The following is a 16,346-nucleotide window of genomic DNA, read 5'->3' on the forward strand; positions in this document are numbered from 1 at the left end:
GAAAAAAAAAAAGATTTTGAGTCCCAGAAATAGTGCATCTTGCAACACATTATCTAGACCGATCATTTTCAATATTTTCATATGTTTATATATCTACTTGATTTTATCCATTTTTAGAGTTTCAAATTTTATAATTAGAGATTAAAATAGATTTTAAGATAATCCTAAAAAACATTTACACCAAAATTACATATTAAGGTCAAATTTGGAGGTGCACCTTAATTGGGTTGTTTACAGTTGCAACCTTATAGAAACCACACCCATAAAAGAATATTAAAAATAATTTTTAGATAAATAAAATGACCAAATTACCCCTTAAAATTTTCAGGGGTATTTTTGTTATTTTTTAATGAAAATATTTTTTACAAGTGCGTCTTTAATAGAGGATTGGACGTCAAAAAGTTGGCGGAAAATAATTTATCTAAAAAAAATTAAAAATAAAATAGTATAAAACGTGACATTGTGAGTGGGGCAATCTTAGCCCTTCATTTGGAGAAGTATATAAGTTTTATATTGTAAGAGAAGCATGGAAAGCTTTCCCATGAGTAAAACAAAACTCGGTTTCCCCTTGAAAATGCTTACTAAAAATCATGAACATTCCAATGTTCGTGAGCTGTGGATGTCCAATGGCTCACTACAAATATCTAAGATTGTGAGGATGTCTTCCATTGGAAATAGAATAAAAGAGGGGCTATGTTCAAAAAAATAAAATAAAAGAGGAGGTTGTCATTCTTAAAATACCCCCTTCAAGAGAAGGGAAGCAAATACTTGCTAATTAATCAATATTTCATTTTATGTAATTTTTGAGCGAAAATTACATAAATATTCAATATATTTTTCATTATTACGAAAATATCTAAAACTTTCCTTTATTACACAGATATCCGTTTTTTCAACTTCGTAACACTTTTTTTTTAAAAGACAAAACTACCCTCTTTTTTTTAAAAAAAAAAAACCAATTTTTTTTTAAAAATTTTTGATATTTTAAGAAAAAAAAAAAAAAATTGTTTTTGAAAAACGGATTTTGTTTTTTGTTTTTTGTTGTTTTGGTTTTTGAAATTCTCTCTCTCTCTCTCTACCTTTCTTTTACCAAAGTTTTTTTTGCCATTTTTCTCTACAAATTCTCCTTCTTCCTTTGTAGATTCAAGCTCGTCTTCTTGCTGATGTTAGTATTTTTTATTTGAAAAATACTAATATGTATTTCAAAACAACACTTTGGTTTATTATTCTTTCTTAAACTTCTTTGAATATGGTTTTTTTGTTCTTTCCTAAATTGCGTTCGTAAGAAGAGAAAGATGTGGGTTTGAGTCCCACATTGAAGTGGAGAGAGTTTGTTGAGTTGAATTTAAGAACACATCCTCATGCAATTACTTTAAGTACAAAGGAGAGAGAAGATACATGTACGAAGTACGTGAAGTATAATGCACATGTGCGTGTATGTGTGTGTATATGTGTAAGAGGGTGAGGGCGCAAGGGCACTTGATGGCGCACTTTGAACTTCGCTTGCTCGAGCATGTGTGAAGGTCAGGCTCATGAGTAGTTATCTTCTTGGTAGCCCGGTTCATAAGGGATCCAACAGCCATCTAGTCATTGATGCATGTGGCATCGGTGCATGAGGCATCCCTCGCCCGAGCACGTGTGCGAGTCGGGCTCGTGACTCGTTATCTTTTTGTGAGCCTGGCTTGTAGGGGATCCAACGATCATCTATATGTTGATGCATGTGAATCCCCCCAACGGTCATATAGCCATTGATGTATGTGGCTCATTATTTAACTTGTAGTTGTTGGTGGGGCATGTACCCACCACTACAGTAAATATGCAGCTACATTGTGGCTCTATATAAAGGCGTCCTTTTTCCAGACAAGATACATTTCACAGCCCTTGCATCTTTTTCAATAGACTATTCTCTGCAATTCTAGCAAGCAAACCAGTGGGCTCAACTCTCTCTCTACTCGATTTTATCTCTTTCTATACTATCAAGACTATGGTGCCTTATGTGTGGATTCCAAGCTCGGGTGCATAGAGCTTAGGAACATTGTAAAATACCTCTCTATTTTCATGTATCCCGATGAAAAATTATCCTTCTTATGCACATCAAATTCTATGTCAAAGGGGGGCAAATATCGTCTTTAGATAGTGCTCCTGTGTGCTTGAAACACGAAGAGTTTGAGCTTTCATTATTGCAAATCGTACCATTTTCTGCCCCTATTTCACCCAAACTTTTTCTAACAATTCAAGACGATATTTTATGTATGAAAAAAGAAAAGAGATTGCCAGGACGTCTTTGAAAGTCATGAATCACGTTATACTCGACTTGAATGCTTAAACATGCTAAATTTCAAGAGATGATAGTAAAATGTTCTCTTTTTGCTTACCACTCTCAAAGTGGCTTACATAATCACCAAGTCAATGTCTGCACTGCCACCATCATCGGATGGCTCCATCGATGATCAAACTCAATCTTACAAGAGATAGATGGAGGATGATTCTATATGCAAGGGTCATATCTTAAATGCCTTGGTGGATACGATCTATGATATGTATGCCTCCATTGGCACAACGAGAGAGCTATGAAAACTTCTTAAAACCAAATACCTCAAGGAAGAGTCTGGTAACAAAAGATTTCTGATCTCTAATTTTTTAGATTTTAAATTCATTTAAAACGAGTCTATACTCTCTCAAGTATACGATTTGCAGCTCGTAGTCAATGAACTTAAAGATTGTAATATTTTTTGAGATAAATATTTCCTAATAGGTCTATAATTCATAAGTTATCCCCATCTTGGAGAGAGTACCAAAAGAAGATGAAACACAAGAAAGTTGATCTTGATTTGGTCCAACTTCAAAGATCTCTTTGAATTGAAGAAGAGAATTGACTTAGGGAAAAGAAAGATGAATAATTTAATTTTCACTCTAAGGCAAATTTTGTTGAGCAAAAATCAAGTTCTCCTTTTAAAAATAAGCATTTCTTTCCCAGTTTCCATAATGAAAATTATAAGGACCTGAAGTCTATTGCCAACAAAAAGAAAGCCATTTGTTCTGTATACGGAAAATTGGGAAACTATTCAAGAGAGTGCCGACACCGGAAATGTCTCAAAAGGCCTAGAAACCAAGTAAACTTGAACACTGAAGAAAATTTGGTAGCAATAGTCATTGAAGTAAATATGATCGATAAAGACAATGGATGGTGGGTCGATACCGCCGCTACCATTCATGTGTCTAACAATCGAGACATGTTTAAGACTTTTGAACTAGTGGGTAACGATAATTCAGTGCAACTTGAAACCCAAGTTATAATAAATATGCTCGAAAATTGTAAGGTAGAACTAAAGTTTAGATCTAGAAAGGTACTCACTTTAGAAAATGTGTACTACTTACCAGACATGAGAAGAAACCTTGTTTCAGGATGTATCTTATACACGAAGGTTTTAAAATGGTCATTGGATCTAACAAACTCATCTTGACAAAAAATGGTGTATTTGTTGTCACATTTATGGCAAAAAGAATTTTAGAGTGGGGTTCCCTATACTAAGTTCCCTCTTGCTATTTCCTTAGGGATTATCCTCGAAAAAACTTTATATGTGATGCCAACCACATATAAAACATATGTGACCTTGTTTCTCAGCTTTTGATTGGAGTAGACGGTTGGGATAAATTCATATATAATGTCCCATGTCAGTTTTGTGTTAGAGTTTTTTTATTTTTTTTATTTTTGTATTTTTTTTATTTTTTATTTATTATTATTATTTTTTTATCAAGAGAGATAGAAAAAGAAATAGATGAGACTGGCGTAGACCAATCAAAGAGCTGAGAGACAAAGCCTTACTTCTATTTTTTTTGTTCTCCTTTTCTTTGTTCTAAAATAAAAATTATTTTGTGGTGAAATTTTGGTATGCAAGGGCGCTACCCGTTATTTGGGAGCTCCAAGAAGTGTGCTATCGCACATAATTGTATTTTGCTTGTTAAGCGACTTAAGAATATATATGGTATATCCCTTCTCCCGCCTGCAGCAGTGGCAATGAAAGTTATTAAGCATGACGCTTGGTTTTGTGGAAACTTATGCTGATGGATGTCGAGGAAGCGAGAAGAGCAGTTAGTACTACAATCTATAGGGTCAGAGGTATCCTTACCATTAACTTATGGAATAACTTTTGTCATTCATGTTTTGCCCTAAAAAATTTGTGTTGGTTAAAATTTTGTGGAGTTCTTTTACATGCTTGGTTAAAAGCTATTAACTAACGGTCCAAATGTTTTTTTTAATATAATTATTTTTTTTAGTTTTTAAATATATATTTTTTATGGGAAATGATCATATAGAACCTTCTCTTACTTGTATGTATAGGACCCAATGGATCACCGTTAAATTTGATATGGATATATAAAAAAATCAAATCCCACACCTATGTGATAATTTTTATAGAGATTAATGGTGATCATTTGGAAACCTACTTACATAAAATAAAGAAGGGCCTTATAAAATCAATACTCATTTTTTATATTCATGATTTCGATGTAAAAAATTGTATGTTATGTAAAAATTAGATTCAAATTATATTTAAAAATAAATTTATGGCCAAGCCCATCTTGGAACCATGTCCATAAATGAGTGTATGAGGTCACAAACCAAAGGTTTTTAACTATTTAAGCATTGCACGCGAAATGTGGGGTTTTGTGCAAGCCTTTGCTTCCACAGAGACTTGTGTTTGGTATGGCATTGTCCGGTTGCTTTTATTTGACGCATACATCTCACAGAGTACTTTATTATTTATAAACGTATATTTTTATGGTAAGTTGTCAGACTGCTTACAACAGCGTGCTCCCCTGGCGGCAATGCTCTACGACCTTCTAGGGTAAAAAAGCCGGTTATTATATATATATATATAGAATAAACATTTTGTCAGGTAAAGGGTGTCTTACTACAATAAACGTCAACGGTCTATATTCAATTTTGGTCGATCCAATGATCTCAAATATTCGATAGTGTTTGAATTTTTAATTTTTTTTTACAAATCGAATTGATTTGAAATTTAGAGCGTTTGTACATAAAAAAAAACATTTGGACCGTTAGTTAATAGCTTGTGTTGGTTAAAATTTTATGTTGGTCAATAGCTTGTCAAGCTATTTTCATAACCAATTGGAGGAAGGAGGTTTCTATAGGGGAAGTTAACAGAGCAATCTTTGGATTACCAGGAGACAAGACACCGGGCCCCGATGGGTTCCCCTTAAACTTTTTTCAAAAATTATAGAATTTGATTAAAGGGAAACTTTTACAGATGGTGATAGGTTTTTTGAGCTGTGGTGAATTTTTAAAGGGGATAAACTCAACTTATATTTCCTTGATTCCAAAAAAATAGATATTTGCGGAGCTTTTAGACATTATACCCATCAACTTGCTTACTAGCTTTTATAAAATTGTGGCTAAGCTTTTGGTAGAGAGATTGAAGAGAGTGTTACCTCAAATTATTATTGGGCCACAACCAGCCTTCATTCAAGATCGGTTGATTATGGATAATGCTTTGGTGGCAAATTTTGGTAAAAGACCTTAAACTTTTTTGTAAACCGTCCCAAATGTAAGTAAAGGAGGTAGATTGTATTAAGTAGGCAATGGACATAAAACGTTACCAAAAATTTCAATGAATCCTAAATACACCCCAAATAGTTAAAAAACGCTTTTATGATGATGATTATATTATAATATCATAATATATTATATTATTATGTAATAATATATTATTATATTATTATGTAATAATATATTACTATATTATATTGTAATGCCATATTATATAATTCTAGGGAGACACGTATTCCAGGAAATTCAAACAGTAGTCAAGTATCTTTTAAGTCTCTTACCATAAACTAGCCAAACAGCAACACCTATATTAGGATATGCCAAGTTTAGGAGATAACAATTCTACAAGAGACATCTCTCTAGGATAACTTAACAAGTCCTTAGAATCAATGTTATAAAAAAATGCGAGCTTTTTATATTTAGTAGTCCGAAGGCAACATGTGCTTCTCATTCTCCACATTACTTACTTGTATACAGTAACATCTTTCAAAGCTCCAAAGAAACGCCAGACATTATTTTCACCACACGGGCAAACCGACACATACCCAAACAAGTCTCACATTTCCATGCAATTTAGAGGAGGATGAGTTCTCATAAAAACTTCTAAAATCATTCAAGTGAAATTTGTGGGAACATGTAGATTTGATTAGTGCTTCTTTAGAAGCACTTCCTTTATTAGCCGCTCGAAGTTATTATGAGAGCTACCTCCAAATTGAACAACAATTTTTGAGCTCACCTTCGATTTCTTGGCCTTTAACTGCAACTCTTTACCCTTCTCTCCTCCCATCAACTTTCTCACCAATTCTTCCACATCCTCCCTCTTAACATCATTGTTTATCTCCATCCCAATGCCCAATTCCTTGCAAACGTACCAGCAATTTGTTTGTGGATCGGCAAAAAAGGGCCAACAAATCATCGGCACGCCATTGAGAATGCTATCAAGTGTAGACTTCCAGCCATTGTGAGTTAGGAAGCCACCAATGGCATGGTGTGGCAGTACTTTCATCTGGTTACACCAACTTAAGATTAGCCCGCATTCTTTGGTTGCTTCGACAAATTCTTTTTCTAACATTGCCGATTCGCCAACTACAAGATCTTTGCGAATAACCCATATGAAAGGCCTTTGGCTATTCGCAAGACCCCAGGCAAACTCATTGAGCTGATAGGGTGTTAAAAATGCCGAACTGCCAAAATTCATAAACACAACTTACCTAGTCTCCTTGTTGTTGAGCCATTCTACACAAGCATCCTCTTCTTTCCCAAGACTCATTGAAACTGACTTTAAACAGTCTTTGGATTCAAACTGGCTAAAGCTTGCAATCGGGCCGATTGTGTAGATTGGGCAATGGGTTCTTTCTCTTATGGCATCGAGAACAGATTTCTCTAATTCTTCGAATGTGTTGATGATCAATGCCGAAGACTTGAGAGCCTCAGGGCATCCAACCGTGCAATTTTGTAACATGGGATCATTAAGATTGGTTGTCCTAATGAAGGAGGGTGAGTCCCTTAGACGGATATTGGGCATTCCAGGTATCCAATCGACAACTGCTTCTAGTTCACCGTTGGTCATGAAATTCTCATCTGCATTCGCCAATAACACAACATCTACCATATGAGTTTTCTCTTGTGGTGGCCATCGAGTTGGTGGGTAAGGCCAGCCTGGAAAATGGACCCGATCTGAGTTTGGGTTTGGGTCAAAATTTTTGATCCGTTGGGTCGGGTTTGGGTCGAAAACCTTGGAATTGAGTCGGTTTTGGGGCCAGAACGACCTGACCCGACCTGGACCGGTTCCCAACATGGGTATGCCAACACATACACATCTGGTTATACATATAACATACATTATAAAAGGGATTGTGTACAATGAGACCATCTAGCTTTGAGACAAGGTGGTAACAATTCTTTACATCCATTTGACGTAAAATTTGATAGTTCGGATGTGTCACAAAGTTTGAAAAAATTTCTTTTGAAGATTGAGCTTGGTCAATAGAATAATTGTAGCCACCCAATTTCACATAGAATGGTCAAGACTAATATGACCACCTTGAATCAAAAGGTAAATAGTCTCATTATGTACTTTCCCTATATATAATGTACGTGTTTGTTCTCATGCTACCGTGTCATTGAAGTATAATGAAAACATACTTGTAGGAAACTATGTTTGTTATGTTTGTTTCAACCCAAATTTTGCACACACTCTCTTCATCTCGATAATCGATCCATTATAAAATTCAATTTGCACCATAAATATGGCCAAAATTAGTCCCCTCCAATAATGAATCAAGACTATAGATTTGATAAATTTCAAGATCTGGGCATTTAAGAGTTCAAATTAATTTTTTTCATTTTTAGTATTGTTAATCTAATGATAGCAAAGCTATCTAAAAAAATTAGGAAGGAAAAAGTTTCATTCTGAGGCCTAGATCTACACATCTCACTAAATTGATGGCCTATATTAATTGGGCTAAAAAAAAGCTTCTTTGTGTGTATTTTAAACTTTTCCGTTTTGGGTTGTTCATTAGAAAGAGCGTATATCTAAATATTGCGGAAAACAAATAGCCCTAACTTGGTTCTTGAATATTGTTTAATTATAGTACTATGAAGTTGTATAAAATCACTTTCCATATATATATATATATATATATATATATATATATATATATATATATATATATATATATATATATATATATATATAGAGAGAGAGAGAGAGAGAGTGGAAAAGTCTTCCCAATGCCTATAGGTTAAAATGAATAGTGATTTCGTCTACTCTCATCACTATCCAAATTTCATCGCGCAGTCAAGATTGTCTGGTAGTATTTTTTTTTCATTTTTTTTCTACAAATCGGAATGACTTAAAATTTGGCGGGTATGTACATCTTATTAAGGCGCATCTAATAAAAATATAAAAAAAATTATTTGTGAAAACTAAATTGACCAAAATAACCCCGAAACATTTCAAGGGTATTTTGGTCAATTGTTTTCACATAAAAAAAATTTTTATATATTTTTCAACGATTCCCCAATTTTTGATGAATACACGTTCCAAATTTCAGGTCAATTCAATTTGTAAAAAAACATGAAAAATGAACTACTACCGGACAATTGTGACCGTGCGATGAACTTTGGACGGTGATGGAGGTAGGCAAAATCACTTTTCATTTTAGCCTTTAAGCATTGTGTAGTGTTTTCCACATATATATATATATATATATATATATATATATATATATATATATATATATATATATATATATATATTGAATTTGCCTATATATGTATGTACATATGCGTATTGAATTTGCCTATATATGTATTTGCATATGTGTATTCTATATTTGAAATATATTTTTTAGAATATTTTTCAAAAAACTTTTTGTAAGGCTCTATAACTGTACAACCTGGACTTTAACTGGGCTGAGTTGAGGTCTAAGTTTGGGATCCGATGGGTCGAGTTTGCTTCAAATACATTGGACCTGAGTTGGGTCCAATCGGTTCAAGGTGTAAGTTGACTCGAAGCCGACGGACTTGTTATACCAATCTCTCTCTCTCTCTCTCTACTTGTGTTGTAGGCATCCTTTTACGATTCTTTGAGAACCTTAAAAATTCCCCTAATATCTTTAAAATTTGAAAATGAAATGTCTCTCCTCTGAGTTTTTAGTGTCCCAAAAAAAATTAGGCGGAGTACATTATGTACCATCATTATTTTATAAAAATAGGTGAATATTAAATGTACACACGTAAGAGTGGTTACTATATACAATCATTACATATTAATGTGTAGTTTCAGCTGTCATATGGTACAAGATAATGAAATGTTATTTACAATCGAATTATTCTTAAATTTCTATCTTAATGAACATTTTGTTGATCGTCTACAAATTTCTTTCGATGCGTCCAAAATTTCGTGATCTTAAATGAACATTTTCTTGATCATCTATAAATATCTTTGAATACCTTCCCATATTTCTAGTGAGTTACGCTTTACTGAAATACAAAATCACGGTAGAGAGAGAAGGAGAAGCAAAAGATGGGTAGAGTACTAGACAGAGATCAGTTCAATAAGAGAGACAGGTATGGCGAGAATGCTATAGAGAGATCCGCCCAAAAAAAAAGGCTTCAAAAGAGAGATGGCTAAAATGTTAGGGTGAGGTAAAACGGGAGCTCCATCATTACCCTCGGTTGCCACGACTCGGTTGAAGGCCGTCCTCCACTAGATCCTTTATTAGACGGAGATAAAAGATCCGTCGTTCATTGGAAGATTCAGAATCTCTAGGATTGTCCCGCACCGAAGAAAAGAAAAGCCAAAAAAAAATGAGCGTTTAAAGGAGATGGCATTGTCCACGTGAAAGCTTTACCCTGCCTAATTTAAAAGTAGTTTTAAACAACTTTAAAATTTTCATAAAGGTCAAGATCGGTTGATTCACTGTGCACGCCGATTGCAAAGTTAAATCGGTTTTAGGCCAGATTTGAGACCGTCCAGCAGATTCTCGATTTGGGCGGCAAATTTTTAAACCTTGCTTCTAGTCGGGCACACCAATAAAGCGTATATATAAATAATAGCAATAAATAAATTAAGCATAGTCGGGCACACCAATAAAGCATATATATAAATAATAGCAATAAAGAAAAGATGCAGTTGGCACACGGATGCATCCGTAGTAGTCAGGCACACCATTAAAGCATATATATAAATAATAGCAATAAATAAATTAAGCATAGTAGGGCACACCAATAAAGCATATATATAAATAATAGCAATAAATAAAGGGTGCAGTTGGCATACGGATGCATCCGGTAGAAGTAAGGTGCACCTTCAAATTTTATCATGGTATATAATTTTGATGTAAAATGTTTTTTGGATTATCTTGAAATCTATTTTTATTTCTAATTATAAAATTTTAAATTTAAAAAATGGTTAAAATCAAGTAGAACTATAAACATATGAAAATCTTGAAAATAGACGGTGTAGATAATATGTTGCAAAATACACTATTTCTGAGACTTAAAATCTTTTTATTTTTCATGGTCATACATCTCGAAGTTGAGATGATCAATCAAAGGGTTTTTCAACATTAAAACTACATTTTCCAATGGATTTTTGAGGTGCATCCGTAGTGCTACATTACAAATGTTGCATCCCTATATAAACTTTTTCCATAAATAAATTAAGCAAAATGCCTCCAATCATTTGAGCGGTGTTTTGATAAATTTATTTATTCATAGTTGTTTTTTCATAATTTTCTATATGAAGTCACTCCCCCCCCTCCCACACACACACACACACACACACATACACACACACACACACACACACACACACACACACATATATATATATATATAGGGTGCGGTTTCTATAACGTTGCAACTGTAAACAAACCAATTAAGGCGGACCTCGAAATTTTATCATAACATGTAATTTTGTTATAAAAAATTCTTAGGATTCACTTAAAATCTATTTTCATATCTAATTAGAAAATTCTAAACTCCAAACATAGTTAAAGTCAAGGAGATCTAAAAACATATGAAAATCTTGAAAATGGATGGCCTAGATAATGCGTTGCAAGATGCACTATTTCTGAGACTTAAAAACTTTTTTTATTTATATTCATACATCTCGATGTCGAGATGATCAAATAGAGGGCTTTTCAACATTAAAACAACCTTTCCGATAGATATTTAAGGTGCATACGTAATTCTACATTTTAAGGTTGCAACCTTATATAAACTTTATATATATATTAAAATATATTTTTGGAATATGTTTTAAATGATATTTTTGACAAATGTTAAAAAATCTTATTGAGAACCAAGTTACCCAGTTTGGATTAGATCATCAGAAATAGAAAAAGAACATAAAGAAGCACTTCCTTTAGCCAAATTATCTGCCAAATTATTTACATCTCGAAAAAATAAAATTTTGTTAGGTGCTAGACTTGGAACCGACCCTGACCAGGTCGGGCCTAGGTCCAATTTTTAAACCCAATGTTCGGATCCAGATCCAAAAGCATGGATTCGAGTTGGGTCGACCCAACCCATTAACACCCATTGCTCTTAGGGAGAAAATTCTTAAATAGTTGCACGAGAATAGGTGGCGTACTGCTTGGTTCAGCATTATTCGGAGGCACAACACCACATCCACGAAACCATAAGTAGACTGTAAAAATAGTTAATATTTCAAGCGTTTAAATCCAATGTTGAGCGACTATTTTAGTGGATACCCTAAAAGCTTGGAAAGATAATAGTGGGATGTGCAACAGGCAAGGCACTCTAAAAAGGATCATGGTATGAGACATAACCTTCTAAAGAAGTGGCGGATGGCCCTTGTGAGTTATTTTTTTTTTGTTTTTTTGTTTTTTTTTGGTGTATTAGTGACTATTTAGGCCCCTACCTTTTTATGCAATTGGAGTCCGAGACATTTTTTATGGGGCTCGATGGTACTACTAAAAAGGTTCTGGCTGATTCTCTATCATTGTAAGGACTTATCTTTTCTTTTGTGGTGGACTAAACGAGAATGACAAGATAACAAAAAAATGTGTGTGTGAGTAAGAGGGCACCTATATTTGAGACTCCCTCTCTCTCTCTCTCGCGCTACACAAATACAAAATAGATGTTACCTAATTACAATTGCCTTTTCGGATAAGCGTTCTCAAGGGCATTTCTTGCACCTACGATCTCAAGGAAGTAATGATAGAGTGAGAATGTGTGTGAGAGAGACCATTGAATGGCACAATTCCTCTTTCGATGAGCTTGTTTGTGGTAGTGCAAGAAACCCCAGAATGCACAACTACTTGTCAGGATCCCGAGCTCTTTTGCAACCACATGCGCAAAGCTGCGATCCGAAATTATGCATGTAAGCCGAGGGACTTGTATGTAGCCATTGAGTTTTGAAACCAAATCCCGGAAAGGACTCAAGAAATATTTCCCTGTGGCATCAGAACGGCTCGGAACATCCCGGCCATGCTCCAATGGCAAGCCATCGGGGATTGATTCCAGCTTGAAATCCTCTAAATACTTCAATTCCATGGCTCCTCTTGATCTAGTGTTACACGCTCATGGTTAAATTTAGTGTTGATAAAAGTAATGTAAAAGCCTCTAGCATGGAGAAGCTTAGCGAAGGGTTAATATGGCCTTGAACGGGAAACCGGAGGCACAAGGCGTGGGGTTTCTCTTCCGTTGCAGACTCCATACTCTCTCTCTCTCTCAAAAGCAATGAGATGTGTCTTGTGCCAGGGCCTTGCTTTCAATTTATTGAAAGACATGGAGGCAAAGGGACATGAAGTACCTCATGGGACCGGACTCCAACAATTGCAATTAATGATAATAATAAGAGAAAATTTCTTTGTACACCTTATGGTATTTATCTTAGTAGACCCATCGATTAGAAAAGTATCGATCAGTGTTAGGTTTTTTAAAAGTTCTAGACAGATTTTGAAATAACGGGTTCTCTTCTCTCTCACCTTTTACCATCGTCTTTTCTCTCTCTCACTCTTAGCATCCTTAAGGTAAAGCATTTATTTACTCACTAACATTATCATGTGTTTTTTTGAGGTCTCTGCACACACCTTAAAACATGGCCTCATGGAGAGAGAGGAAAATATGTCTGAAAAAATACAAAGAGAAAGAGAGCTTGTTATTTTGAAAGTTATTTGGGATATAAAAATATCATCAAGATTTACGGGGTTTTAAGATAGCTTTTTCAAAAAATTAATGCTGCTAGATAATTTTCCAATATGTGAGCCTACATGGAAATGATACACCAAGTTAAGGTACAAGCGAAATTTTCCATAGTAAACGCAAAACTAAAACAAAATTAGTTGGCATTTGTCCACTAAAAGTAGGAAGAAAGAAATTATCCAATTTTTAAATCCAGCTGACAGAAATATGCGTATTAGAGTACCCAATCATGCGTTCGATTTTAGTTGGAATTTTGTAATAACAAAATATTTAAATTTGACAATTTGGCTATTAATTGAGGCTTTCATAATGAGATAGTGATATTTGTTAAATAAATGAGATTTTGAAATCATTGCTCATCCATGGGAGGTCTAACAAAACGAGCAATCTAGATCTCACAAAGAAGAAAAAACGTTTTGAATGAGGTCTCCAAACTTCCTACCCTCACACACCTCCCCAAAAAAAAAAATTCGAACAAGTAACTTGGAGAGATTGTATGAACCAAATACCCTCATGGACCAAATATTTTTGGGTTTATATTTATTTTAATATAAATCAGATTGAGTGAAAATTTTGGGTGCCTAAGCTTCCAAACTTTGTTTAAAACAAATTAAAATATTTTTTTGGAAACTACGATATCAATCTCAAATGTCATATCTCGACTGGGCACTCTAGAGCATGATTTAGTATTGGGGTCAGCATTCTGAAATAATGGGCATCAACATTTGAACATCATCATCATAATTTTTTTCCAATTAATTGTGGTCGGGTAATACCGTGGTTTTCTGAATGCATGATGAGTTTTGGCAAAATTTTACGTTGGTTGTTTACGTAATACAACCTAGCCTTTTTACCCAGGCATGGGATAGGTTAAGGGAAAGTTTAAAGTCATCACCCTTCTTCGACCTAAATCTCATGAACCTATAAAATAATTAAAAAAAAATAACCTATGAAAAATGAAATAATTAAAATAGACTTAAAACTTTGAGACACATACACCATCCAAATTTCGTTTTAATCCGATTTCAGAAAGAAAGAAATAAATAATTTATCACATTTTCAAATGAAACAAAGGGCCCAAAAATGGGAAATCCGAAAAAACGAATCACCCAAAATTGAGGGTTAAAGATGGCATTTCTTACATTTGAGAAATGTGAACTTCCATGTTATGTACTGTTTCCTGTTGCTAGACTGGGAATTAGTATAGTGCAAGTGGAAATTTGGACTTCAATACCAAAATTTCCGGTTGCCAAACCACCAAACGCACTCCATGTTTCAGATATTTGTATGTAAACAAAGGTCGCACTTGTCGCTTGCATTGATCCTTAATTGCCGCATAATGTTGTTGCCATAGATCCCAATCGGCTGTGTTTTTTATGGTGAACATTTGATGTTCATGCACGAACATTCAAATATGGTGATCCCAGCGATTCGGTGCATTTTTTTAGTTCTAGATAAACTTTTGGGAGAAGAATTCAAAGAGACTATTTCCTCTTTAGTGTAAGGAAGTCACAATCGCCTTTGTCCATCATATTTTAAATTGAGTTTTTGTAAGTTAGATTCAAAATTCAAAAATTGAACTTTGTGACACACTCTCCAGTTGAAATATAATGGCTAGGAGTAATTGTAACGTTAAATGAAATCCAATGGCTAGCAGTAATTGTAATTGTAATGGCTAACAGTAATTAATTGCAATTGTAATTGTAATGGCTAGCAGTAATTGTAATTGTAATGGCCAGCATTAATTGTTTGAAATCTAATGGCTAGCAGTAATTGTTTGAAATCTAATGGCTAGTGGTAATGGCTAGCAGTAATTGTTTGAAATCTAATGGCTAACAGTAATTATTTGAAATCTAATGGCTAGCAGTAATTGTAATGTCATTATAACGGTAAATGATTTCATAGTATGCAATCCCTTCATATAATATCATTTCCGTAGTGGCTCTCCCAATAAAATTTAATTTAGAACTTCAATCTCCAAATCCTAGTATCCATTCCAATATGAAGTTTGGACCAATTTCGAGGTGAAAAGGGATTTAAACTAATTTTCGTACCCCAAATTACTTTATGTTATTGAATTGGGTAGGGTGTCTTGTAATGCTGAATACTGACTTGGGACTTCCTATAATCTTGCACCTATCACAAAATAATTTGTTTTTAGGTGTAGGAACATCGTGTTTCTCATGTTCTTAGAGGACCATTAAGATTTTGAAAAATTAAAATGTTTTTCTTTATGTACTATTTATTGGCTACGCTTCTTGTTGTTTGGAAATGATTTGGTTGTCTTGCACCGCAAACAAGTTAGGATTTGTTTGATCCTCACTTGTCTGATCTTGAATCCTTTTGGAATTATTTAATCCTTATGACAATCAATATACCACAAAAACAAAAAAAAAAAGTAAAAAGAGGAAGATATGATTTTAGGAGTGAGCACATTATATAAATCACTTTTCCCGATCGATGAAGTTTCTATATGGCCTAGATTTTATGAAAATAAATAAAGCCTCATCTCAAATCCTCGTTTGGAAAGAATTTTTACCAATGAAAATCTCCATGATGGATATAAAATCAATTTTCAACACCGATAGAAAATTTTGAAACCAAAAAGTGGTACCGACCTTAAGGATCTATGAACACTTATTTTTTAAGATAAAATAGACGGTCTAGATAATTTATTACAATATATACTATTTTTAGAGCTTAAAATCATATTGTTTTTTTCACAACCATAATATTTAAGTCGAGATGTTCAATGTAATTGTTTTTCAATACTTGAATTATAATTTTCAATGAGCTGTAGGCGAGGCTTTATTTAGTTTGATAGGGTTTGAGCCCCATCAAACTATTTTCCTTTTCTAATAATCCACTAAGGCTTCTCGAAATGTTGTCAAATTCGACGCCGAAGCTTTCAGTTGCTTCAGGTAGATTCGGCCGCTTCGGATGGATTCGACTGAGAAATAGCATTTGACCGAAAAGTTTCGAGGCAAAAATGCAAAATTTCAATCTCTCTTGTGGGTAAAATTGGTATTCCCGTTTTTTTCTCTCTCTTTAGTTAACAAGTAAGAGTTTTGAACTTTTGAAAGTTGCTTAAAAA

General features: G+C 34.1%; 1 protein-coding gene across 1 annotated transcript; it reads right to left on the bottom strand.

Moving 5' to 3' along the window:
• Positions 1-6,218: 6,218 nt before the first annotated feature.
• Positions 6,219-12,601, bottom strand: LOC18442988 (7-deoxyloganetin glucosyltransferase). Its single transcript, XM_011628267.2, has 3 exons — positions 12,367-12,601; positions 6,784-7,153; positions 6,219-6,699 (listed from the first exon to the last, which is right to left on the bottom strand). Exons 1-3 carry the CDS (start codon positions 12,599-12,601, stop codon positions 6,219-6,221), a joined length of 1,086 nt encoding a protein of 361 aa, XP_011626569.2.
• Between the last annotated feature and the right edge of the window lie 3,745 nt (positions 12,602-16,346).

Source organism: Amborella trichopoda, chromosome 4, assembly GCF_054954075.1.
Source record: "Amborella trichopoda isolate Santa Cruz 75 chromosome 4, AtrichopodaSantaCruz75HAP2 v2.0, whole genome shotgun sequence".
In the NCBI taxonomy this organism is placed as follows: domain Eukaryota; kingdom Viridiplantae; phylum Streptophyta; class Magnoliopsida; order Amborellales; family Amborellaceae; genus Amborella; species Amborella trichopoda.

Excerpts from the sequence above, each read along its gene's own strand:
- LOC18442988 (XM_011628267.2), bottom strand. The coding sequence starts at position 12,601 with ATGGAATTGAAGTATTTAGAGGATTTCAAGCTGGAATCAATCCCCGAT. Across the intron at positions 7,154-12,366 it reads AGAGCTCGGGATCCTGACAA|ATGAGAATTTCATGACCAAC; the intron begins GTAGTTGTGCAT and ends TGGCGAATGCAG. Across the intron at positions 6,700-6,783 it reads CTCAACAACAAGGAGACTAG|CCAAAGGCCTTTCATATGGG; the intron begins GTAAGTTGTGTT and ends TCTTGCGAATAG.